This window comes from Ursus americanus, chromosome 29 (genome assembly GCF_024610735.1).
Source record: "Ursus americanus isolate L20-20 chromosome 29, mUrsAme1.1.p, whole genome shotgun sequence".
In the NCBI taxonomy this organism is placed as follows: domain Eukaryota; kingdom Metazoa; phylum Chordata; class Mammalia; order Carnivora; family Ursidae; genus Ursus; species Ursus americanus.
Genome location: NC_142155.1, coordinates 13,298,940 through 13,326,402, shown reverse-complemented (window position 1 = coordinate 13,326,402; position 27,463 = coordinate 13,298,940). Strand labels below are relative to the sequence as shown.

Below are 27,463 nucleotides of genomic sequence, written 5' to 3'. Positions count from 1 at the left end.
GCCAATAAAAGAAATCTCCCCTGGAGCAGGAGGACGCCTTGAATAGGAGAGAAGGCGAGCTTTATGAGAGCCTTCCCTGCGGTAGGCACCCTCCCTGGCCTGTGTACATGTGCCACCTCGTTCATTCAGCCCATGCACATTTATTGAGCACCTGCTACTACCAAACACTGTGCTAGATATCAAGGATACAAAGTCACTGTCCACAAGGTGTTCAGAGACAAGATATGGAGACCAGCCCTTCAAAAGATAACTGCAGTACTATGGGACAGTTGCAGGGTGACCAATATCCAGTTTACCGGCTTGCTACAGAAGGCACCTAACCCACCCTTGTTTCTTTCGCCTGCTTTTCCATCTGAATAGGGCATAATCACAAGCTTGACTAATCTAAAGGAGGGTGCTCCCTGAATATGGGATGGATCTAAGATAGCAGCAGGCAGAGAGAGTTGACTTTGGATTCAGAATGCGCTCCAGCTGTCTCACCACGGATGGGAGCTTGGGAGCTTTACTTCGCCTCCTGAGCTTCAGTCTCCTAATCAGCAAAGTGACATAATCACTCCTACCTCCCTGGGTTATTGTGAGGATGGAGAAAGACGATAATGCCTAGCATTTCTGAAGTGCCTCTTACCTGTGTCCTCCAGTGATAAGTGACGTGTGTCCCTTTATCAATCTTCAGAACAACCGTGGAAGGTCACTCCGACTCCCAAAACTGGGAGCTTTAGCTACGGGGAGATTACATTTGGTGCCTCTGACCACACAATTTGAAAGTGGTGGAACTGAGATCTAAATCCAAGTTTGTCCAGGCTGAAGCTGTTAGATGCATACAGGTGGTTCACATCCTGATTTGTTCTCAAGTATCTGAAACTCCATGAAAGTACTATACAGCCTATCCCTTTTTCTCTTGTATCAACAATTAAAAGACTGCAAAGACAGCCTCCCTTGAGTTACAATATATAAAATGACAGATGAGAGTATGAAATAAGCTATTTCAGGAGATATTTTTGTGCAATTAGGTTGCTGATCCTCTCAGGATGGGGGTTCATACGCAGCTTCAAAGAGTGATGTCATAATAACCCGAGTCGGGAAGGGAACAGTACCAAGCATTCCTCTTTATTGCAAAAGATGCCTATGTTATTTGACAGGAGTTATAACTCAAGCAACCTGAATTTTATATATAGTGTCAATTAGAATATATTTGTTTATTTAAAAAGAAAATGTACATAAGTTATCATCTTCACAAGGCTTTAGAAAATTGAGTTTTTCACAGAAGTCAATTTCTTTGGGACACAGGATGTTTCAGTCACAAAAGAAAGAAAAAGGTAAACGGATAAAATCCTAAGGTGAGTAAAATCCAAAAAGAGCCATTAAAATGGGCCAGTAAGATTTATAAGCACAAAAACTTCTAATTAGGTGGTTAAGACAATCGAAGACATGAGTGCTGCAAATAAATATTCAGACAAATAAAAAGATAAAGGGAAACCCTTATTATTTGTGAAAACTAAAACCACAGCTACGTTTTTATCCCAAAACATTGCCAGATTGGAAACTGTCCAGTATTTACTGTGACGCCAGCTTCCATGTCAATGGAGGCTTCCCCGACTGAAAAAGCTGAAAGGTGTACTTAAGTCTATGAACAAGAAGGAATCATGCCTGGAAAACCAAACTGAGCCCTGACTCAGCTGAGCTCTTGCTTGGCAGCTCTAATATGGTACCTCTGCTGGAACCACCAGGCCATCATTGCTGTGGTGATTCCTGGCTGTGCCAAGGTAACAATTTCAAATTAGAATGACTCTCTGGCATGCGCATGGATTTGCAAGTTATGTTTCTAGGTAGGAAGAGTCCCAGATTTTAGCATCCACATTTTTAATTTCTTTCCACCTTGTTTGTGGCATCTGTGAGATTTAGTACTCAGAGCAGCTTTCATGAACCTATGTAGAACATTGCGAAATGTTTTTTGGTCATTTAACATTTGCATTCACCATATATATATATATATCTGAGTGTCTTCTAACAGTGTAGCTTTTCAAAATAAAATCCACTCAGTTCAGAATCAGCTGCTGCCTATTCAATCAGAATATGATTATAAAAACTCCAATTAATATACCCTCATTGCCGTGGGATACATTTAATACTTTGCTTCATTAAACATGCTTTGTCGAATAGAAATATTTGGTTGCATGAGACAGAGAGTGACTTTGACTACCAACCAAAAGAGAATATCCTTTGTTGGAAGGATATGGAAAAACTGACCTTTTGGCCAGTAGACAGTAGGGACCTCCACTGACATTTCCACCAGCACTGGCAGACATAACTCCCCAAGGCAAAGTCAGGACCCTGTCATAAGATGGAAGATAAATAGAGACTGCACAGACAAAATCATCACATGCCCACCTTAAAATGAGCAAGCTGTGCCAAGAACATCAACTATCTTATAAGAGAATGTGCTCCTTGTCTTTGGAAAGGAACGCTCTCACTGAGGAAAGGGCACAAGATTAAAAACTATGCCAGAAATTCTCTGAATTTTAGAAAATGGAAGAGAGAGAACAAATGAGATGAGGAATAACTGGTTTGAGAATTTTCAACTTCAAAATAAGTATGTGAAAATTTGGAAATCTGCCTCACTTGCATTTGTCTTAGTGAATTCCCCTCTCACTTACTCACACAGACACGCCATTTGTTTTACTTATCTCGGTCCTAAAATAATGTGTATTTGAGTTCTTATGTGATTAATGCCTATGTCCTCCATTCTACCTTGAGCTGTAAGAGGGGAGAAGCTCTACCGGATTTTGCACACCATTGTACTTCGGCATCTCGCACAATATGTGGTGCTCATGAATTATGCATTAACTGACAGGATGAAGTATCTTTAGAAATGTCAGTAGCGTGACATTAGTCCTACTGCACCCTAGCAAAAAATAACTACATGGTAAGATTCATTGTTATAAAGAACGCTATTTGAAAGTTAGAGCCAGAGTTCATATTCTGATGACTATAGTTTTTGTGTGTGTCTTTTTCTTAAAGGTATTTCTTGTAACACAAATCAGTATTTTCATCAGTGACTTAGGCTCTGGTACTGCATGGGGGTATTTGAGTCCCCAGGGATAGAATGTATTTCGTTACGTTTGCCAGGCATGCGGTCCTCAGAATCCCTCCACTGAGTTGCTTATGCAAATCCTCCCTCTCATAAATCTCCATCAGCCATTGCTAGTCAAATTATGTTTGCCTGGTGTTTCTCTGTAAATCCTGCAAATCTGTTTCCTGTACTCTCCCCAAAACTGATGGGAAGTTAATCGCTCTGTAATTGTGTGCTATGTTTCATGTCCTCATCATGAGTAATGTTGCCATGTTCTCATCCTCAACCACCTGATTCGTTAACAGCCAACTCCTAGAACTAAGAGGAGGAAAGACGAAAATAATTTGGTTAGAGCAAGACTTAAAATGTCAGAATTCTCTCATAAAAGTAGGCTAATGAAAATAGAAGAAACTAGCTAAACAAAGTATTGCCTAAACACAGATTCATTAAATATAGGAAATTAAATTTGGCATAACAGAATAAGGCTTTTTAAAATACATTAAAGATTTAATTTGCATTTCTCTTTTGCTTTTTTTTTTTTCTCAAGGAGATCGTGTTTTATGCAAGTGTCTTTTTAGAAGAAAAGCAGGCATTATAGATCTTCCCCCAAAGGTGTATTTCTTTTCCAAAACAAGTCCTTACTTTTGAAAATATTTGGTAATTAAAACAATAGGTCAAATGTTCAAATCATAGCCTAGAAATGAATATAATACACCTATGAAGCCCACATGAGCAAATGGTGAGTTATGAAGCACATGCTTTAACATATGTAAGATCTTGCACAAACATGGAGGCACAATCTTGGAAAATCACTGAAATACTGATTTTTAACATTTAAAAAATCAAAATTGAGGAGGGTATTTTCTCCTTTAAAATAACACTTGAACAGGGGATTTATTATCTTCTCTGTTAAACATTCTGTAATAGAAAAAGATTCCGCCCATCATACTTACCCTGAGGTCATTTTTATTTAGGACTCTATGATGAAGTTGGGAGAAAAGGATATAACCAAGGATGAAGAGTATTAATATATTTGGGGAAAAAGAGGATTAATGTGTTTGTATCAGTGATTTGAGAAGCTCATCAACCACACGATTTATGCTCTGAGCCCTAATTGTTAAGATTCTGTACCACCTCATAAATAAATATATGAAACCTATGGGTCAGATTTTCCTTTGCAAAGCTCAATCATTATTCATGGAAAGTGTAAGATTTTAGATCTCACATATATTTCAGACACTTTAGTGCTTTGAGTCAGCCTTAAATGGCAGTGCCTGGGATTTTGCTCCCCCTTTAGTACAGCCAGCTAGGATTTTAGTGTTTATGGAAATAAAACATAAAAAAAGTAATATATCCCATGACAAACATTGAGAGACTTGGGTGCTTTACAAGTCCAAATTTTTAAACATTTTTTTATATTATAACAATTTTTGTAAAACAGCTTAAACTTTGAATGATGAAAATCTTACACAGGAATGACTGCTACATTTTTAATGCACCCACAAGAGAAAACTATTTTTTGGTAATCTCGTAAGTGGAAATAAAGCCAATTCTTCACGTTCAAGAAGTGCTGACTATGAAACAAGGATTAGATGCAGCTTATTTGCATTTTTGGTATCTTTGGGGACTTCCTGGTTCCTGCCAAACTTGATTTTCCTTATTAAAGTGAAAATATTAATCTCTTTTTAAAATGTATAAATCAAATTAGAAATGAGAGCCTTTCTATTCTCTTTTGCAGAAGGTCATGCATACAAGGAAGAGGCATATGGAACTGTTTCAGGAGCTGAATCAGAAATTTCAGACTTTGGACAGATTTCGGGATATACCAAATACAAGCAGTATGGTGAGTATGCGTTGCTTCATTGGTGCCTGGCACCCCACTAATCATGTGTCCCATCAGCCATTATCCTTGCCCTCCAGGAGCTTTTCATTGTCTTGTGATCACAGAAGTAGCATACGTAGAAAAAAACAAATAATGCTCCACAATGTATTTGGAATATACTAAGAAACAAATTAGGAATGATAGACTCTTTAAGCATCTTTATTCATGTTTTAAATGTTCTCAATTATAAGCTTTAATTGTAGTTATGTATCAAAAATGTATTAGGTTCACCTGGCCCTTTTATCATTGTTAAAAGTCAATGAATTCAAATACCTAAATAGATGTCTAAATATTTTCATTTGAATGTCTGACATTTTAAGGTTATAAAATATAGTTATGTATTTCTTTATATTATGCATATTTATATTATGCATATATGCACGCACGCGCACACACACACACACACACACCCTTGAATGTACACTCTGTTACCTGAAACCTAAGTGTTAGGTTTTTGTCTCCAGGAGACTCATTTGTTTTATGAGATGAGTTTTGGGAAAGTTCAACATTGGAGCACTGGACCATTTTCTTCTCGTTCATTCACACTACTACAATCCTAGCAGAGGAATTCATGAAATGATGTTTTGCAAGCACCATGTACATGGCCCAGTCATGGCTCCAGAGAAGGCTACATAATTATTTGTGAGGGCCCTGGATCAGGAGTACAAAACTTAACCAAGATCTCTCTGATCTTGAGCAGTTACCCAGCTCTGGTTTCTAAAGCTCAGTTTTTCCCAAATTGAACAAAGAAAACAGTAATTAACAAGTGCTTTCTTTGATTCTCATAACGCTTTCCAAAGCAGGTAGGGCCCATGAGAGGTTAAGCAGCTGGGGCTCAGCTGTGAGAGACATCTGCCATCTGACTCCACTGTTCCTCACTCCAAATATGGTGCTCTTGCTTTGCCTTACACTTTCGCAGCCCTTCCCCTCCTCCCAACATCTGGGGTTCTGGTGTGTGTGTGTGTGTGTGTGTGTGTGTGTGTGTGTGTGTGTGTGTGTGTGTGTGTGTGTGTGTATATCACTCTGAGAGACATGGTGTTTGATCACTTTCTAACTCTAGACTGTCGTGGATATGTGTGTCGTGAGTCTAAGTCCTAGCTTCCTGATGAGTAACATGAGTTTGTCAAGGACAAGAATTCATGTGCCTTTGTTTTTCCTATATTCCTCTCAGTACTAGTATGGCGCTGGTCATGGTAATTTATCAGTACATAGCTGCTCTTGATTTATAGAATGTTTCTGATAGTTCAGTCTGTGTTTGGTTAAATGAAGATTATAAGAAATACAATAGACCTTAACTCTTAATTGGTCTGTAAATAATTCATGTGTATATCAACCTATTTTCCTCCTTACAGCTAGAATCATGCATTCTTTGTTATCGTCAACACAATGCTGGGCAAATAGAAGACACTTAACATGTAGTGAGTGGCTCTTTCTTATCTACTCCTCCTAATACTGGGCCGTCAATTTTCAGCTCACCAGGCAAATGAGAATTGCACCGTTGAGATTAGACCTAAACACATTAGCTACTCATTTTGGAATACTGAAAGCTAACACTGAAATAAACTGAAGAAGCTTCATTTGTTTAAAAAAAAAAAAAAAAGGAAAAGGTTATGTTTATAAATCTGAAAGTCTTATGCAACAGATACAGCTGGCTGACTGCTATTATATGATTGTAATTTTCCCTTGTTGTATGGTCTGGGTATTAAATCATTAATGGCACAAATATCTGTATCTCAGTTTCCTGACAACCAAAATAGCCTACTAATTACACCACATCTCTGCAGCAGCACGCCTTTTCTAGAAAAGATTTATAAATATTTATCATTTGGGAGGTTAGGAGTGGGAAGGATAGAGTTGTCATTGCTGCTTGACTATTGTCCTAAATATCTGAGAACAGAAAAAAAAAAGTTCCTTATTCAGTTTTGATTAATAATGAACATGTGAGTGAGTTCATTATCCTTAATTCAGTCATAATCCGTGTGGCACATTGCTAATGAAAAATCGCATAATTGGATAGAGAAAGACATTTTCAAAACAAAAATCTCAAAGTCTTTTCCTTTTTTTCTGGCTACTAACTCACAACACCTGCCTAGCACTGCAAATGATGGTAATTATGTAGAATTTTGGGAATCAAAGGGAACCCAAAAGACCATTTAGTCCATTTCCCCGCTTCCAGGCAGGACAACATCTAAATCACACTATAAAGAAAAGGCAGTGTGGAAAGAATTCTCTTACTCTGAGTGTGTCTCACAAACCATTCTCCATCAAGAACCCTTTCCCCCAAGGAGCTTCTCCAAATTCTTGCTCTTCTAGAATATAGAATAAACAAATTCACAGTGAAATCATACGGTGTTTGACTTATACAAATTCTCATTGCTAGGTTGGAAGAAGGAAGGAAAGAGAGAGGAGAAGAAAGGGAGAAAAAGGGAAGGAGGGACTTGTCCGGAAGTAAGAGCTAGCCTGCTCCTAGACCCATGAACTGTGGGAAGTGCTCAGGGGGCCCTGCATTCTAATATGCAGCTAATATTCCATTTCTGTGTATACAGCCTAAGACCAAATTAGCATCTTTGGAAGCTTCATGCATGTTGGCTTATATTGAGTTTATGGGGTTTTTTTATTGTGGTACAATTAACAGTATTAATTATGGTTTGATATTTGTATATACTGCAGAATGATCACCCAGTTACTCTAGTTTCCTCCTGTCAGCATATAAAGTTATGTAATATACAATATTGTTGACTATAATCACCATTCTGTATTTTACATCCCCATGACATATTTGTCTTAGAAGTCTGTATCTTTCAGCCTCCTTCTCCCATTTCACCTTCCCCCCAAGTCCCCTCCCTGCTGGCTACTACCAGTCTCTTCTTTTCACTCCCAAGTTTTGTTTTGTTTCTTCATTTGTTTTGGTTTTTTAGATTCTACATATAAGTGAAATCATATGGTGTTTGACTTATTTCATAATAAGCGTAATAACCTCTAGTCTATACATATTGTCACAAAAAGGGCAAAATGCCATTCTTTTTTATGATTGGGTAGTATTCCATTGTATATCTATATACGACATCTTTATCTGTTTGTCCATCAATCATACACTTTGGTTGTTTCCATATCTTGGCCATGTAAATAATGCTGCAGTGAACATAGGGGTGCATATGTCTTTTCAAATCAGTATTTTAATTTTCTTTAGATAAATAGCCAGAAGTGGAATTGCTGGATCATATGGTAGTTCTGTTTTTAGTTTAGGAACCTCCATACTCTTTTCCACAGTAGCTGCACCAGTTCACATTGCCACCAACAGTGCACAAGGGTTCCTTTTCCCCCACATCCTTGCCGACACTTTTTATTTCTTGTCTTCTTGAAAATAGCCATTTTCACAGGTGTGAGATATTTCATTGTGGTTTGGTTGCCTCCTTTGTTTTAAATTTATTGACCATATATACATGGGTTTATTTCTAGGCTTTTTTTCAATTAGCCAAGGTATGGTACATCATTGATTTTTGGTAAAATGTTCAGTGATTCATCAGTTAACACACAGTGCTCATCACATCACATGCCCTTAGAAAGGGTGGGGGTAACTGGGTGATGGGCTCTTTAAAATTCTGTTCCATTAGTCTGTTTTTATGCCACTACTATACTGTTTTGTTTACTGTAGCTTTGTGATATAGTTTGAAATCAGGGAGTGTGATGTCTCCAGCTTTGTTCTTCTTACTCCACATTGCTTTGACTATTTGGGATCTTTCCTGGTTCCATATAAATTTTAGACTTATTCTGTTTCTGTGAAAATTGCCATTGCTATTTTGATAGGGATTGTATCAAATCTATAGATTGCTTTGGGTAACATGACATTTGAACAATATAATTCTTGAGCCCATGAACGTGGTATATCTTTCCATTTATTTATGTCTTCTTCATTATCTCTCACCAGTTTCTTATGGTTTTCAGTGTATAAGTCTTTTACCTCATTGGTTAAATTTACTCCTAGATACTATATTCCTTTTGGTATAATTGGAAATGGAATTGTTTTCTTGATTTCTCTGAGAGTTTTTTGTTAAGTGTATAAAAACACAAAAGATTTCTGTATATTCATTTTGTATCCTGCAGTTTAATTGAATTTATTGGTTGTAACAATTTTTTGGAGGAGTCTTTAGGGTTTTTTACCCATAAAATTATGTCCTTTACAAATAGGATAGTTTTATTTTATTTTTCCAATTTGGATGTTATTTATTTCCTTTTCTTGCCTAATTGCTTCAGCTAGGACATCCAGTACTGTATTGAATAAAAGTGGCAAGAGTGGGCATCTTTATCTTGTTCTTGATCTTAGGGGATAAAGCTTTCAGCTTTTCACCACTGAGTATAATGTTAGCTGTGGTCTTGACGTATCTATCTATTAAATCCATCTGGTTTAATGTATCATTTAAAGCTAATGTTAAACGTTCTGTCTGCATGATCTATCATTGATGTAAGTGAGGTGTTACAGCCCCCTAATGTAATTGTATCATTATCAATTTCTCCTTTTACATCTGCTGATAGATGCTTTATTCACTTATGTGCTTCTGGGTTGGGTGCATAAGTACAAATGTATATCTTCTTGCTGGATTGACCCCTGTACCATTATGTAATGCTCATTGTCTTTTATTAGTCTTTGTTTTAAAGTCTGTTTTTTCTGACTTAAGTATAGCTACCCCAGCTTTCTCTTGTATGAAACATCTTTTTTCATCCCTTCACTTTTAGTCTGTGTGTGCCCTTACAACTGAAGTGAGTCTCTTATAGGCAGCATATATGTGTGTCTTGTTTTCGTATCCATCCAGCCACTCTATCTTTTGATGGAAGAATTTAGTGCATTTACATTTAAAGTAATTATAGATAGGTATGTACTTATTGCCATTTTGTAATTTGCTTTCTGCTTGTTTTTGTGGTTCTTCTCTTTTCCTTTTGTCGTCTCTTGCTCTCTTCCTTTGTGGTTGATGCTTTGCTTTAATTTTATGTATTTACTGTAGGTTTTGGCATTGTTGTTACCATGAAGTTTATATAGCTCAGCCTGTATATATGCCAATCTGTATTAAGTTGATAGCAAGTTAAGTTTGCATATATTCTAAAACTCTACATTTTAATCCCCCCTACATTTGATGCTTCTGATGTTACATTTCACATCTTTTATTTTGCATATCCTGTTGTAGTCATCATTTTTACTACTTTTGTATTCTGGGTTGGGATTTTTGCTTTCAGCACTCTGAATACATCATGCCACTCCCTTCTAACCTGTAGTTTTTGCTGAAAAATCTGCCGATATACATAACAAGTTTTGTTTTTTGTGTTTTTTTCCTGCTGTTTTTAAGATTTTCTCTTTAATTATAGTGTGTCTTGGTTTGGATCTCTCTGGGTCTAATTTATTTGGAAAGCTCTAGGCTTTCCTCAACTCACAGGCCCATTTCTTTCTTCAGGTTCGGGAATTTTCAGCCATTGTTTTTTTCAAGTAAGTCTTCTGTCCCTTTCTCTCTCTCTTTCTTCTTCTGGGACCCCTAACGGTTGTTTTACTCACTGTTGTCCTGTGGGTCCCTTAAGTTATCTTCCCTTTATTTTTTTGTGTATGCAGTGCTCTGTTCGGCTGAGTTCTACTGGTAGGTGCAGTAGTCCTTTATCACTAAAGAACCATGGGCCTCAGACCTAAAGGGTGTCCAGACATTTAGGAACAATAGCAAAAACCACAGTACTACTGGGAATACCATGGGATGTCAGAGGAGATGAACAAGCCAACCTTATTGACACTCTGATGAAGTTTAAAATTAGCCATTTTAGTTCATGGATCCACAGTACTTGATCTTCAAAATATAAATGGAAAATCACAGCTGTTCAAACATAATGAAACCCCTATTTTCAAAGCAAATGAACAAATAATTTACATATCCTGAATCTTTTTAGGACTGAACTAATTCAACTTTTTCAAACGAAGGATTCCCACAAAGCTCCTTTAAGACACAGCCTTTGTCTGTCTAAGATGGATAAATCCTCTCCATGGCTTGATGCAGCAGAATTCACACCAGTGAACCTTACAATCAGTGATTGATGATTCAGGTCACTGTAGTGCCCTGAAATGTTCAACCATTCCCCATTGCCTACAAAATAAATTCCAAATTGAGTGGCCTGGCATACAATGTCCCTTATGATCTGGCTTTCAGTTCACCTTCTGCCTATTTATTCTATTCTTTTTCACTCCAACTAAAATAAATGGGCTATTTTTCTCAGTGTTGTCCCATCTGCATGCTCCCTGGATTTTTACTTCCCAGTATACATGCCTGTTCAGCCTCCAATCACATGTCTTTATGACCAAGCTCATTCTTCTATGACAATTCTAATATCACTTTTCTCAGAGAGCTCATTCTTCTATGACAATTCTAATATCACTTTTCTCAGAGAGGTCTACATGCTTTCCACAAAAGAAAGCCTTATCTCCACCCCTGTCTGAACCCCCATCAGCACTTTTACAGACACAGATATAACTATATATTTATACCTTCATATAACTATAAACAACTTCATAATAAGTATGACTACTACATAATGACCATTTATTAAATACTAGGTGTTATGCCAGGCCCCTTGACTTTTTTATTTTTGCAACTCCATAAGGTAGGTAGTCTGCACATTTTGCCAATTCCTTTGGCCCACAATACAAAGCATATCTTTGTTTTACAAATATTAAAGTCTAGGTTCAAAGAAATCAAGTAAACTGCTCAGAGTTACATTCACATAAAATGGAGCAACTAGAATTTGGACGTGCATATATCAGGCTTTAAATCTTATGCTTCCTCGCGAACCATGTTGGCTTGCCATCTGCTTCATCACTTTATCCTCCCTAGTGCCTAATATGATGCCCAATACAGAGGATCTGATAAATATTAGTTGAAGGGAGCAAGGAAGGAGGGGAAGGGAAGAGTTACAAGACAATATAGTTCATAAGACTTCTTTAGGATATTAGACTAAATCAAAATTAATCCCCTGCACATATCCTAAAGGCTAAAATTTTATCATGTCTTAAATATTAGCTATTATTGTTTTGGATATCCTCATGATTAAGGCTAATAAGTGTTAAAAACATCTAACACATTGAGGATTTTAACAATCTAACTTCTAGTTATGGTATGTATTTCTATAGGTTGTCTCTCTTGTTTCTATACTTGAGAGTGATTGATTTTTATTCTTTTCGATGGAACCCAGATAATAATTGCAGTACCTGTTTTACATTCCCCCTACTAATTAATTACAAGCAGTCGAAGGCTAGAATTTAGGGTTAAGGGGAAGGGATAAAGGACACATTCAACAATTATAGTAGCTTAAGTGTTTTTAGCTTAATTTGTTCTAAAGAGAATTCAGTCATGATTTTCTTGTTCTTTGAGGTCACTCAACATAGTCTATTCCATTCAGATTCCCTCCATTTTACATAAATCTTTAAACACTTATTTAAAATAAATCAAGTTCACTGCTAAATCTAAGCGAATATCAAGCAATAGAAACTTTGAATAATGTCTACTCATGTTTATTGAGCCCCTACAACATGGAAGGTCTGGGTGGAGTCCTAATTAGACAGGTCTTGAATATTAAGTAGTAAGAGGATGTATACTATGGAATATAAGGAACGCTGGCTGGTAGACATTCTTTAAAATCCCTTATACTGCTGGATATACTTTCCAAAAAGCTGTGCTCTTTGAAGCGAACAATGATTTTTGCTAAATTAGTGTGCTGCCCAAATACATAGAAAATTGTGGGGAATATACAGCAGAGAAAAAATAAGATTACTCAAGGGACATAGTATTTTAATGTTTTAAAAAGGATAATTTCTTAAAAACTAAAAGTTAATGAAATTCAGTTTTATGAAATATGGCCAGTTTGGGGACTGTTTTTATTATTACATAACATGCCCCATTACATATCTTCAAATTTTAACTCACCAAAGATTCTGCCAAAATACTTAAATTTTCTACATTTAGTCTTAGCAGGAACGCTTCTTTCTACCTGAGGTAGCTATACTGACATTTCCCAAGATACCCAAAACAAAACATCATCTACTCTGCCTTCCATAAATTATTCTTCTGATTGCTGGAAGATTTTAGGATAACATAAAGAAGGTGTTCATCAGTTTGTTCAGTGAAAGAACACTAAAATCAAAACCATTTCCTGCAGCTGGCCACAATTTCAAATCATCTCTGAATCATATAAACTGGATTAAGGTCACAAACATGCTCTCTTCCTGGGAACTTCAACAAGCGGTAATCCTCGTCATCAAATAATGACCCTCTTTCCCCTCTCTTCTCAACAGGAAAACCCAGCACCAAACAAGAATCCATGGGACACTTTCAAAAACCCCAGTGAATACCAACATTACACCACAATCAATGTCTTAGATACAGAGGCAAAGGACGCTTTGGAACTGAGGCCAGCAGAGTGGGAGAAGTGTCTGAATTTGCCTCTGGATGTGCAAGAGGGTGACTTTCAAACAGAAGTTTAACAATCAAAATGGACTGAGGTGGATATAAAACAATTTACTGCACTGACACTTAAGACTTGGGAAGCCTGACATTTCTATCTGGACAGTGTGACTATCCTATGTCAGGACCTTCATGTGCCAAATGTCAGTGGTGTTTGCATATGGTAACTTCTCACTAGTCAGGCTAGTGGAGAGAGGACCAGGTGTACAGTTCTGACCATCCTGTGTTGTAAGTACCCGTGGAATGGATTTGTAAGGTAATCTTTATAGATAAACCTCAAGCAACGATTCATGTTGTAACCGCTTCATATGGTTTAGTTTTCAAAAAACTTCACCATGAAGCACAATGTATATATTTATGCAGTTTTTAAAGTTTATAACAGTCTGTTTGGCCATTACTACACTTTTTACTTTATAATATAAAAGCAAAGTTTTTGTCATTAAATGAATGTTTGTTGAGCTACATTCTTCATTGCTTTAAATGCAATAAAGTAATAATCTCACTTTTATATGAATAATATATTTCACATCTTTATTATTGCAGTTTTCTCTAGAAAGCTCTGAGTGGCTTTCTCTGCTGCAACTGTGTATAAAATATTTAAAATGTTGTATGGTGTAAATAAACTTTTGTCTACATATCAGTTTTTTAGTGCATTTTATTTTGGATTTGTTGAACAGAAATTTACATATTTATAAAGTTTTTTTTTCAATACAGATGCTGAAAATGTATTCACAGTTTTAATAGCATACCGTTATTACTCCTTTGAGGCTAATGATTTCTCAAATGTAATAGGAGGTTTGTATAGTGCTTCTGTATTTTTTACTCAAGCACCCTTTGGAACAATGTACCATGTGAATGGGGCTTGTCAGAAATCTGCCATCATAGTCTTACATAAATATTATGGTTTTTTTCTATCTTGTGGCAAAAAGACAACTACTAGTAGAAAATAGTAAGTTGCCGTACATAAAATAATACAGGGAAAATGTTTATAAGTAACGAAGTCCATTGCATGTTTCACAAAAGAAACTACTTGTACTATAGTTCTTCATAGCGTACAAAAAAAATGAACTTATTCAGGATTTTTAAAAAATCTTATCTGTATATTCTCTAGCAGAAGGAAAAGGGAAGTGGATGTATTTGGTAGATGCTTTCTGGTTTGAAAAGTGGGAAGCCTGAGGTGAGCTGGTCCCTAGTGTCCTCTGTAGTGGAAAGCCACACCCGTGATGTCTCCTGCTTTCTCAAAGCCTCATTAATGGAAACATGGTGCAAAGGATTTCGGCAATTTTGTCATCCTTTTAATGGATGATGAGACTGTGTCTTTCAATCTAAGGGAAGTATAGGGAGTGGAAAGGAGATTAGGGTCTTCAAAACTCCTACAACGTTTATTTAGATTAGTTTGTTGTTAAACCTAAGCTGCATGGTCTTGTGTGGCCTGTCAGAAACTCAAGTGAGCTGACTCCGGCGACCCATGACCTGGGGGACCCGGCCCTGCAGGCCGCGAGTCCAGGCAGAGACAAAGGTGCTTCACCACTCAGGTGCACCGCTAAGCTAGAGCCTTGAAAACCGCCCGCTCAGGCTGAACTGTCAGGTACTTCTAATGTTCTCCACGTAAAGATGTTAAAAATATATTTTTAACCAGATTTTAAAAATAAAAGCAACATCAGAATATAACATAACTAAGGAGTGATTTTTCTATAGAATAAACTTCATGCTAATTATAATGTAATTGTAATATTAAATGTTTATTAAATTTATAAGATGACTTTCCGGTGATAGGAATATTTAGTAAATTTTTCTCTCATTCTCTTTCTATATCCATGTATCTATAAATACATACATATGTATGTATATGTGTGTGTATGTATATATGTATATATATACTTAACATGTTTATGTGTACATATACACATATATATACACATGCTTAGCTCCATCTCAGTAACTTATGGAGTGAATGAGAACCATGTAGGCAGTTTCCCATTTCAAACTGTAAAATCTTGACTAAAAAAAACCAAAAAAAAACAAAAAAAAAACCCCTCAATAAGTATATATTCGAAAACATAAATTCTATGTTTAAAAACCAAATTCAATATATTAGACTAATATTTCTTGTAAAACTACAATAGTCACTGCCATAAAATGAAATCTTATATTTTTTTCACTTCTATTTTTCTCTAGTTCTAGTAACTCACTATCAGATTAATATATGAAAGCTAACCAGAAATTGCATACTTGAAAATGTTAGGGTAACTTTTTTGTTACTCTAAGAGGGGTGCCAAGTTGTAGTGGTGCTTTTCCTTTGTTTTTTAATCTATAAGGAAAACAATGCAGGCAGGAGAGAAAGTACCAAGGAATCATAATTTTAAGGAAGCTCTCATTTGAGTCCACGTCTTACAAGTTTCCACTACACGTGCACATACGCGTACTCCGCCAAAGCTGACTTGCAGCCGCCCCCTCCGACAGTCCTGGGCAGTTCTCTCTGAGCCCACTGCACTCACGACCCGCCAAGAACTCTGTGCCCTTGGACTGGTAGTCCTTCCCCTCCCCCCCCATCTACATTTTTATCTATGCTTCAAGGTCCACCTCATATTTGATCTTCACGAAGTTTTTCATGATTTTTCAAGCTAGATATAATTTCTCCTGTGAACTCTTATGGCAATGCTTCTGTACCTCTCTTAGGACTTTTAAAGAAAACTTCTACCTTGTTATTTATACACATTTCTGATATCCTCTGGTGGACTGTAAGTGCCTGGAGGGCAGGATTCATGTCTGATCCATTTTTGTATCTCTCGAGGGACCTAGCACAATAATGTTCACACAATAAATGTTTGTTGAATTATTTGTGGAATTTATTTTAGTATTGCTTACAGTCATGCATTTGCAGCAAGTCACACATTCAAAAGTGTTTACTGACTATTATGTATTTACTTGTTTGTTAGGAGAATATAGGACCTCTGTTTTAGGGAGCTCACAATCTACTAAAGATGGAAAATACAAATGTGAGAGTGAAATTATTTAAATATCATAAGCTCTTATTACCCTATATTGCCTTTTTGCCCTTAAGATTACCACATGAGGCAGAAATTAATTATCCTACAGAAATGGAGACTCAGAAGAGGTTAGGCAACCTAAGATCACCATAAGTAAATGACAGACCCAATATTAGAGCCCCCATCCTCTTCTACTCTGCGGTCATTCCCATGATACTGTGAAGTTTCTGCTGTTCCTTCTAGATTATTAAGTCCCCAGAGCAAATAACCATGAAGTTCACGGAGATGTTTTTCAGGCTACTAGTAGTAAGGCATTAAACTGAAAACATGCATCATCAGCGGCCACGGGGGTGGTGAGGCCAGTGGCTAATTGTAGCAGAAAAGCACGGCTGATGAAAATAGCGAGCAACGTTAAATAGATTTCGTCTGTCGTACACTGTGTGATTCTATTTGCAACACTTACCTTTCAAATTCTCTTCAAATGTAACTGCTGTTTCACTAGTTTTGTGATTACTTACACATAGGCAACAGGAGACAGAAGAGAGAGAGGCCAACCTGAATTTTCAGATTGGCTTCAGACACTCTAAAAACATATAGCCACATTTTTCAAAGTTGCAGTCAGTAAATCACTGCTTCAGAAAACGGAGTTGCAAATTTTAAATCATTCTCAGCTTCTTAGAAAATGTTTACTAGTTTTAGTTTTTTTCAAGTTATCTATGTCAAAATCAATTAAATTCGACACGTTTATATTACTTCACTGAAGAATATGAAAACAAATACGTCTCCAGCATGTCAGTCTGTACAGTTTTCTATGATGACAAAATCATCTTCCCCTGACGCACTTCTGTAGTTAAATTCGTAACTGAGGTAGTAACAGAACTGAGAATCCTAAAATGTTTGAAATAGAAGAAATCTTGTCAGCCAATGAAAATGGCAATTCTATTCGGGGGCCAAAAAACAAATCCAGACTTAGGTAAGGAGAGACTTCATTTGAAAAAACTATTGCAATAGCGCAAAGGGACTATTGCAACAGGAAGAACGCTCTAATTATAAAATCTATAAGCACCCCAGATGCCAGGCAGAAAGGGCTTTTCTTTCATAGGGAAGAGTCAAGAAGACTAGAAAGAACCAGATGTGGGAGAGTGAGGTGAGTAGACGGTGTGATAAGTAGGTGAACAGAAAGTGTCCTTGTAGCCAGCCAACTCTGGAAGAGATGGTTAGGGGAGATTGTTCAACCTTCCAGTGCTTAGCTAATCTCCCAATTCTCATTTAAACAACTCAGGATGGGCCAGAGTTCAGAGGCCTGGGGAAAAGCAAGACAACTAACTGAAGTTTGGTGAGATTAAGTTAGCAAGTATTTTGTTCAGATTGGTCATTGGGGACAAATCATTCATTTATGAATTTCTGACACAAAGGATAGGAATTTCAAGGGTCCCTGTCTGACCTTGTCATAAATATACAAGAGGTTCACTGAGAGTCTTGCCGAATGTCAAAGGGTGGTTCCTTTGCAGTAAGTTGTTTTCCCAGAACACAAAAGGGTGTGGGGACTTCCTGACTATTGCTGTTTTCCAAGGGCATAGGGCTCACCGTCAGGGGAAGAAACTAAGCCTACTGGCATAAGACTTTCAAAAATTAATGTCCAGCCAGCAGTGGTTAATAGAAAGGATTTTCTAATATCAGACAATAGCTATGGCTTTTTTTTTTTTTTTTAAGATTTATTCATCTGATAGAGCATGTGAGCAAGGAGAGAGGGAGAGAGAAAATCCTCAAGCAGATTCCTGTGGAGCAGAGATCTCATGCAGGGCTCAGTCACAGGACCCTGAGATCATGACCTGAGCCAAAAACGAAGTCAAATGCTCAACCAACTGAGCCACCCAGGTGCCCCGACAATAGCCATAGCTCTTTGAACAAAAATAATTCCAAAGTGAAAATGGTAAATATTACAAGCTAGAGGAGAACACTTTATTTTCCTTAATCGGAGCTGACCAGTCCTCTCTTGGTTGGGATTCCTGCTTGTATATCTATACCACACACCGTGCCGGTCCCAGAGGCCAGGCGCCTAGAGTGAAGAAGACGCCTGTCTAAAGTTAAGCTGAGGGGAGTATTCTGACCTTCTTGGTCACAGGTAAACTAATAGGTTGACATCTGAAAACCAGCGAAATTGATAAGACGCATCTATGAGTTAACCCACTAGAATCACCTGGCCGGATACATCTAGCATTTCTTACATAAAGACAAAATTCATGGTGAAAATGGTTCTTCTGATAGCAACCACCTATATAAAAGGCATAGAAGCCTTTTGAGGGGTGTCTCTGAGTACAACTTCCTCCTCACCAAAACCACAGAACTCCAGTAAGAGGGCCAGCTAGCTTTCAATAACTAATTTTCAACCAAAGGAAAGAGTCACAAAGATTGAAATTGAAGGTCAGCATTTCAGTTCCTATTCTTTCAACCAGTTCAGAGTTTTGTCAACTTTCCAAATGAATGCCTAGCATTATCTAGTATCTCTTTTTCTCTCAAATCTAGAATTTCATTTCTAAAATTCATAGAGTATTTTATAGACACTGGAAGATAATTTTAGGTAGTAAGCATTTTGTGCTTTATTCTGAAGTAGAGTCAAGGTGTTTATTAAAATATATACAGTATTCAACAAATACTTATTTAGAACCAGTCACCATCTAGATATTGTATTAGGAGGTGATGATTCAAGAGCGAACAAAATTTGATCCCTATTTTCAAGGGACTTAGCATCTTTGCGGACACACAGACCAACAAACAGAATTACAAAAACTTGATGGATTTATAAGGAAAAGAAAAAAGAGCATGTAATGGGAATATTTGGAAAAGGCACTGATTATATAAAAATTAATAAATTACTTAAAATGAGCAAAGACAATCAAGGTGACACAGAGACTAATTTAGTACCTGAAATGTATGCCTCAAGGTCCTAGACTCCTGTCTGGAGCTGTGCCAAATGATGCCTCCGAGCTTCCCAATGACTAACATACACATAGAAACTGCAATTAGCTACACAGTTTGTAGTATGCCTAAGATAAAAGCCGTCATTTCCTCTACAGAAGCAGAAGACCAACCAAGAAGTGCCTCTCACAAAACCTCATGCTGAATTACATACTGAATTCTTCATCAACAACCTCCTTATAAAACCACTGAACCCTACAAAGGTATTTCTTATGTCCTTTGTGAAGGGCAGTGTGATGGTTAATTTATATCTCAACTTGACTAGATCACAGTATCTAGATATTGGTCAAACAGCAATCTAGGTGTCATTTTGAAGTATTTTTTAGGTGAGATTAACATTTAACTCCGTAGACTGAGTAAAGCATATTTCACTCCATAATGTGGGTGGTTAGGCTCACAAAATCAGCTGATTGCATTAAGAGAAAAAGGATGACGTTCCCCAAGGAAAAAGAAATTCTTCCTCCATACTCTCTTCAGACTCGAGCTGCAACATCAGCTTTTCCATGGGTGTCCAGCTGCTAGCCTGCCCTCCAGATTTCAGACTTGCCAGGCCCATAATCACATGATTCAGTTCCTTAAAATGAATCTGTGTGTACACACACACACACACACACACACACACGCACACACCATTGGTTCTGCTTCTTTGGAGAACCCTAATACAAGTAAATACTTAATACCCAAATATAATCACCAAAACCACTTTTTCAAGAGCCAAAGCTGTTCTTCAAGTACAAAGCTATCCCATGATCGGGCTGAATAGAAAAAAGAAAGAAAGAAAAGAAAAGGATAACGCTGTACTTCAAGAAATGACCCATGAATATGATTTCTCAAAACAGAGGTTTTGGTAATAATTTTAAGCTCTTCTGAGTGCTTATATTTATAAATATTCACTTAATTCCCAAAATTAGCCTATAAAGCAAGTCATATCATTCTTTCCATTTTACAAATAAAGAAACTGAGGTCCATAACTTTGCCAATACCACACAAGGCAGTAAATGGCAGAGCCAAGATTCATCCTCGCAGTTTAGTCCCCGAGTCTAAACTCCGAATAATTCTGCTGAAAACTGAATCGTTTTTTGGCAGCAGAAAGTTCAAGGTTAAACTCACTGGCAAGTATTTGGGATGAAATAAGGGCAGATCTGCAGGATGAAGGAGAGAAGGATGGGTATCCAGAGGACCACCCCCCCCCCCGGCACAGAATAGTACTGAAAAAGAACCACCGAGAACTTGCTCAAAACAGAGTGAGGTTTGGTTCAACACAAGGGCATATGAGAGGCTGAGATCCCAAAGTTCTGCATCATAGGACACCAAAATGATGACTTTTGTTTAGAGAATATTATCAATTGGTTATTGAACCATATCATGTTCATGGAAGTATTTTTTTTAAGTTTGGTGTGTATGGAAAAAAACCTAACTTTGATGTGATTTAATATTCCAGTGATTTGTATAGGATAAACTGGCTTCAAAATATAACCCAAGGTAACAAATTAGTATTAATAAGTCAATTAGATATTTACTAAAAATTGCAATTAGGGCTTTGTGCATTTAAAGTCATGCTTGCATATAATGATCACATCAGAGGTTGACATATCACTTAACAGCCATATTATTTCATGATCATAAAGTGATATTATGAGGAGTTTCTACAGGAGATTAATTGTATCTTTCTGTTCTGTAAGTTGGGGAGCGATGGTAAGATACCCAATTCAGCAGGAAGTGGTATCAAGTCATTAATATGAAGAAGCATCTAGGACACAGCCTGGTATTGTCTCATAGTAAATTCTCTGACCTTTGGAAAGACAATTACCACAAATTTTGACTCTCAAGGTAAAATTAAGACACAGGTTATGTATAAGCATCATTAGCCAGGGAATCGTAAAGGTAAATAAAAGCTACAGGTAGTCTTAGGATTTATGTTTTTATCCCCTCACTGAATTCCCGTCAAAGTGAAAAAGAGCATAACAGCCATCAAAGGAAGATTAGCTGTGTGTCCAAAACTTACGAGAATTCTCTCGAATATTGGCCCAAGAAGACCAGGCTTGTGATGTTTTTCTGTGTAGCAAACTGTCATAAATTTTGGACAAAATGTCTAGCAACTAATAGTTCTAATTATGGGAGGAATTGCATGCTGTTCTTAAAATAAATAACTTTCTTCAGCATTAACCCAGGGCAGGATTAATAATGATGGTGATACAAATGTCGAACTGGCCAGGTGTATTTACAGATATCGTTTCCTATCTTTAGAGATCTATAATGCATAGTTGTCATTTGAATTATATAACCAAACTAATTCGAATTAGCTTTAGATCTATTTCAGTACAAACTCTGACCATCTAATGTCTTTAAATAGGAAGTGCTAAGTACATACCCAGTGATTCTCATGTCTGAGCCTGGGTGCTGGGGGATGGGGATGGTCCAGGGCTTTTATATGCTGGCTCTTTGCCAATTTTCCCTTTTTGGAAGCAGGGGAAATAGGACACTGGAAGGAAGTGACCTTTTGCTGCCTAACCTTCCCAGTGACCCGAGGATCAGGAAAGCAGAACCAAGAATGGAGCGAATTCATGGCAGGGCCTCCTCTTCCCTCACAGTGCAGCCATCTCATCTCTTCAGAAGACAGAGTCAGCCGCCATCCTTCCCAAAAATCACTCTGGACAGATAACCTCCACCATCAAGCCGTTCTACTGAGGACTTTTCCTTGCTCTGTTTTAGGATTTGGGAGTGTAGCCAGCTTTCCGGCAACTATCCATTTCCTTTTCACTTACAGAGCATCTTGGACCCAACCGGCAGACAGATAAGCCGTATCAAATGGCCCACTCGACCGAAGACGGGATAGAGCACTTCACTGGCACAATCTCATTCTCGGTCATTCGTCAGACTGGTGATAACTGGACCCACTCTTCCTCGCGGGGAGGTGCAAAGCTAAAGCATGCCACTTAGCCAGGCTTCGTACTGAAGCTCCCCAGTTACTCTCACTGTCCTGCACTGTTTTACCGCTCCGAGTCCTCACTTGCTGGGAAGCTCACTTGCCAAACTACCTTAAAGAAGGAAACGTGAAGGTGCATGTGAAACTGTACTGAGGCCGACTGACACAGTGGTGCTTGGGATGGAACACCAGCCTCAGTGTGGGCTGAGTGCTTTTCTCTTGCCACCGAAAGGCACAGAGGAGAAGTCCAAAACAACTGCAGCAAATGGAGAGCCCTTCATAGAAATCCATGCTATGGCCTCCTGAACAGCGACCAGGCATTTGTCATCAGCACAGTTTCTTTGATTGAGCACATCATTTATCTAATGAAAAACTTCATTAGGCTTTAAAAAATACATGAATTGTAATTAGGGTTGTGGTCTTTTTTTCTAAATCGTTTTTATGAAGGTATCAGAAGAGAATCATATCCTAGAGATGGTTTTGTGTATTTTTTAAAACGATAATTCTGTAAGTGCTTTCGTGGAATAGCCAAGAAATCGTTAATAACCACCCTGTATTCAGATTTCTGAGGAACCCAAGCAGAGACCCTCTGCCTATGTTTACCCGACATGTTTTCTGGGACGTCTCAGAGCTGAGGCTGCACATCTTTTCTGTTGACATCGACACTTATGACAACCGTGTGTTTATATAGCCGGATGCTAGCCCTTGTCCACAATTTCAAATGCTTCACTTCACCACAGCTGTGCAGAGACCTTCCTGACCCTCTCTTAATTAGTATAATTAACTTCCAATGTTATAATTCTAGCATGGTAGATATTTTTCAGGATTTATCATTTGACACTCAGAAAGAAAAATCTTTGAAAATTATTTTATTGTTAGAAGAAATCTTCTCCCTTTATGCATCTAAGAAAAGCTAGGAGGCATTTACAGGCATCTGCCTTGTTCCACATCACATTCGGGCAAAATTGTGTATGTTCATATATCCTCTGGTCAAGCAAGGGCTGCCCCAGAAATACTTGCTATGTTGAGGGCGAAGGAGGCTGAGAAATCCATGTTACTTCTTACGACCACAAATGCAGAAATCGAAGTCATTTAGAAATGACTCCCTTTTTCCTAAGTTTCAACTTACACTTACGTAAGCCTAGGTATTTCAAATTTCTACGTATCAAAGTTTTTCTGATAAAAAAAAATTTATAAAAAGTCAAGTGGAAAAGAAAAGTTCAAAAATATAAATTAGAGAATGAATATCCATTTGCTATTCTGTATGGTCATTGCTGTTTTCAGCAATAAATAGATTAAAAACATGGTCAATATTTTTAGCAGTTGGTGGATGGGGGGTGGAGAGAAAGAGGGGCAGGGAGAGGGTAAAAGAGAGGGAGAATGAAAATGAGAACTGATAGGTAAACTGAGAGAAATACAAAGGCATATGTAGAAAGCAATTTGCAGACGAGGAAACAAACGTGTGCCTCTCTGCTAGTCAAAGGCATGTAAGACTCATGGGGATTATAAAGTCTAGTCTCTGGGGAAAACACTGTGCAAAAAAGAAAGGCCAGGAAGCGTTTTAAATGGAGTGAATGGCAAGGCATGGCAGACACTGAAAGGAAAAGAAACGTAGGTAAGTGATGGAGATGCAGATGAGATATGGAGAGACCAACAGGGTTATTCAGCCACAGGGGTGCTTTGTCAACTGGTTTCCAGAGATTTTCCAGCCGTGTTCGGTTGTTGCTGTGAACAGCGAAGCTTAATTTTTTTCCCAATACAGGTTTTTTACCTACGTGTCTAGAGAAGTTGGATCTCCAGTAAATGGTTTAAATCACGGGGGAAATATATTTATGGTACCACAGAAATATTGTAACCAGAGAAACGAATGCTGTTTTTTAATCAGCTTAAAGCCCATTTTTCTATTTTACCAAAGTACTGATAAAGATTAAGAGGAAGATTCCTGAACTTCAGGAGCTCATTCAGCTTCAGCTATTGAGTGGTGGTAAAAACAAATGCTAACTCATCCCAGAGCTCCAAACGAACAACTGTTCTGATTTCTTACGGTTAAAAGATGAAAATCTATCAGATAAGAAAATGTGGCAGAGGAGACGAAAATAAGATGAGGGAAAGCAGGAGGAGGCATTTGTTCATGGACATAATTATTTTTCTAGTTGTACAGGAAGTAGGACAGCAGAGTAGGACTGTTAATAACTTCACTACCTGAAGGACAGAGTGTTGAATCTGATGTCTTGAGGTCTACTTGAACTTAAAGAGTCTGTGATTCCAATGAAAGATTTTGACCCAGAAAATGTAGAATACTGGGATTAGTCATATTAGTAAAATATATGAAGATAATATTGGGGAAATATATGTCAGTAAAGAAGCCAGGTGATTCTGTATTTCATGGCAGAAGTTTCTGGAACATGAATCCCTCTTCCTGGATGCCACCTTATTACTAGCCCATGGCCTGTAAGTGATATGAAAGTGTTCCATGCTTCTGTCTGAGGGGAGAAATTTATGCCTTGTTTTACTATTTGATAAGGAAAACTTTGAAAATTTATATTTTTTGCTTTTATATTTTTAGCGAATTGTTTTGTTTTAAATTTGAGTATAGTTAACATACAATGTTACATTAGTTTCAGGTGTACAACTTAGCGATTTGACAAGTTTGTACATTATCCTATGTTCGCCATAAGTATAGCTACTATCTGTCCCATTATATACACATCAACAAAAGGACAAAAATCATGACAATCTCAGTAGATGCAGAAAAAGCATTTGACAAGATTCAACATCCACTCATGACAACAACTCTTAAAGTGGGATTAGAAGAAATATACCTCAAAATCATAAAGGGCATATATGAAAAACCAACAGCTAACATCATGCTCTAGATGAAGAACTATGAGCTTTTCTTCTACGATGAGGAACAAGAGAAGAATGTCTACTCTCACCACATTTATTCAACATAGTACTGGAAGTCCTGGCCACAGCAATCAGTCAAGAAAAAAATAACAGGCATCCATATTGGTAAAAAGAGGTTAAACTGTCACTATTTGCAGACAACATGATACTATACATAGAAAATCCAAAAGACTCCACCAAAAAACTACTAAAATTAAGGAAATTTGTAGGCTACAAAATTAATACCCAGAAATCAATAAAATTGCTATTCAGTAATAATGAAGTAGCAGAACAGAAATTAAGAAAACAATCTCATTTACAATTACACCACAAGGAATACAATACCTAGGGGGGGGTGCCTGGGTGGCTTAGTTGGTTATGCCTCTGCCTTCGGCTCAGGTCATGACCCCAGGTTCCTGGGATTGAGCCCCGCGTTGGGCTCTCTGCTCAGTGGGGAGGCTGCTTCTCCCTCTACCTGATGCTCCCCCTGCCTGTGCTCGCTCTGCCAAATAAATAAATAAAAATCTTAAAAAAATAAACTTAACGAAAGAGGTGAAAGATCTATACTCTGAAAACTATAAAACACTGATGAAAGAAACTGAAGATGACAAAAATAGAAAGATATTCCATGCTCATGGACTGGAAGAATTAATATCGTTAAGATGTCCATATCACCCAAAGCAATCTACAGATTCAATGCAATTTCTATCAAAATACCAATAGTATTTTGCACAAAACCAGAACAAATAATACTAAAATTTGTACGGAAATACAGAAAACCCTGAATAGCCAAGCAACTCTGAGAAAGAACAAAGCTGGAGGTATCACAATCCTGGATTTCAAGATGTATTCCAAAGCTGTAGTAATCCTAACAGTATGTTACTGGCACAAAAATAGACACACATAGATCAATGGAACAGAATAGAGAGCCCAGAAATAAACCCACGATTATATAGTCAATTAGTCTATGACAAAGAAGGCAAATTTTTGTATTTAATGAAAGTGAAATCATGAATGCTCCCAAACTCTATTGAAAGAAAAGAGATGAAAGTTAGCATTTTCTGTCCATCATTGCATACCACATCACAGAAAATAGGATGGAGTCCATCGCTGTTTTGGCAACAAAACCTAGTTACATAATATGATAGGAAATGTCATATGAAAATGCTTTCTTTCTCCAGGGACTGTAAGAGGTATTGAAATATACAGTAAGATTGACCTAGCCCAGAATAAAAACCCACCAGCAGCAATAATTTACTCCTTTTTCTGAGAATAAAGAAATCTTTTTCTTTTCTCACTAGGATAACAAAAGCAATTAAGAATTAAGTTAATAAAAAGTAGATTATCAGCTTGGAGACTCATTTCCTGATGTAATCAGTAAAACTAAAAGGGTATTTTGGGATGTCAATGAGGAAGAATTTGAAGTGAAATACATCACTAATATTGATTGGTAAGAGGGTACACAAACCCTTGTGAGGTGTAGTCATTTATTTTGCCTTATCTATAAAAGGTCTTTTCTCCCTTTGATTCCAAGCTGAATCTGGCTTCTCAAATCAATATATATATTTTTTTTAAGATTTTATTTATTTATTTGACAGAGAGAGACAGCCAGCGAGAGAGGGAACACAAGCAGGGGGAGTGGGAGAGGAAGAAGCAGGCTCCCAGCGGAGGAGCCTGATGTGGGGCTCGATCCCAGAACGCCGGGATCACACCCTGAGCCGAAGGCAGACGCTTAACGACTGAGCCACCCAGGCGCCCCTCAAATCAATTTTTCTAACATAAAGTAATAGTGTTCAGTAAATTACTATCTTTTACTTAAAGTCAGCTCCCGCTGAATTGAGTCCTACCTAACTTTTCTCCTCTGCAGAGCTCTGCCGCTCAGCAGGGTCATAACAGCAATTTCCAAACCTTTCCTAACCCTGATCCTGAGCCTCACCTTGCCTACCATACCAAGTCAGGGAACATTCTAGAAAAGCTTCTCCAGTGCAGTGGTTAACCCTAAGTTCTCCACACACAACGAAACATTTGCAAAGTATGCAGCATTATCCTGTTTTATTGACCTCAGAGGTTGATTATTTCTTAAAGAAACACGAGGATCACTTATTCCTTAGAAAAAGAACATTGTACAAAAAGAAAAATTTGCCAATGTTTACGTAAAAATACATCTATAAGTAGACTTATTGGACCTTGAACTGCTAAAGTAATATGGAAAATTCCCTTTAGTTCTCTACTGTCCCACAATGA

At 37.5% G+C, this 27,463-nt stretch overlaps 1 protein-coding gene and 1 long non-coding RNA gene across 5 annotated transcripts in view; one reads left to right on the top strand and one right to left on the bottom strand.

Annotated features, from left to right (window-relative positions):
• ADGRB3 (adhesion G protein-coupled receptor B3) overlaps positions 1 to 14,078 on the top strand; it is a 696,748-nt gene extending 682,670 nt beyond the window's left edge. For all 4 annotated transcript variants that reach the window (XM_045803249.2, XM_087856973.1, XM_087856972.1 and 1 more), the window contains 2 exons: positions 4,809 to 4,913; positions 13,270 to 14,078. In XM_045803249.2, the coding sequence (XP_045659205.1) occupies positions 4,809 to 4,913; positions 13,270 to 13,458 (294 nt within the window). In that variant the 3' untranslated portion in view covers positions 13,459 to 14,078. The remainder of the gene's footprint in view (positions 1 to 4,808; positions 4,914 to 13,269) is intronic.
• The window catches only part of LOC148107503 (uncharacterized), an 85,690-nt gene that overhangs the window by 7,352 nt on the left and 50,875 nt on the right, over positions 1 to 27,463 (bottom strand). The window lies entirely within an intron of this gene.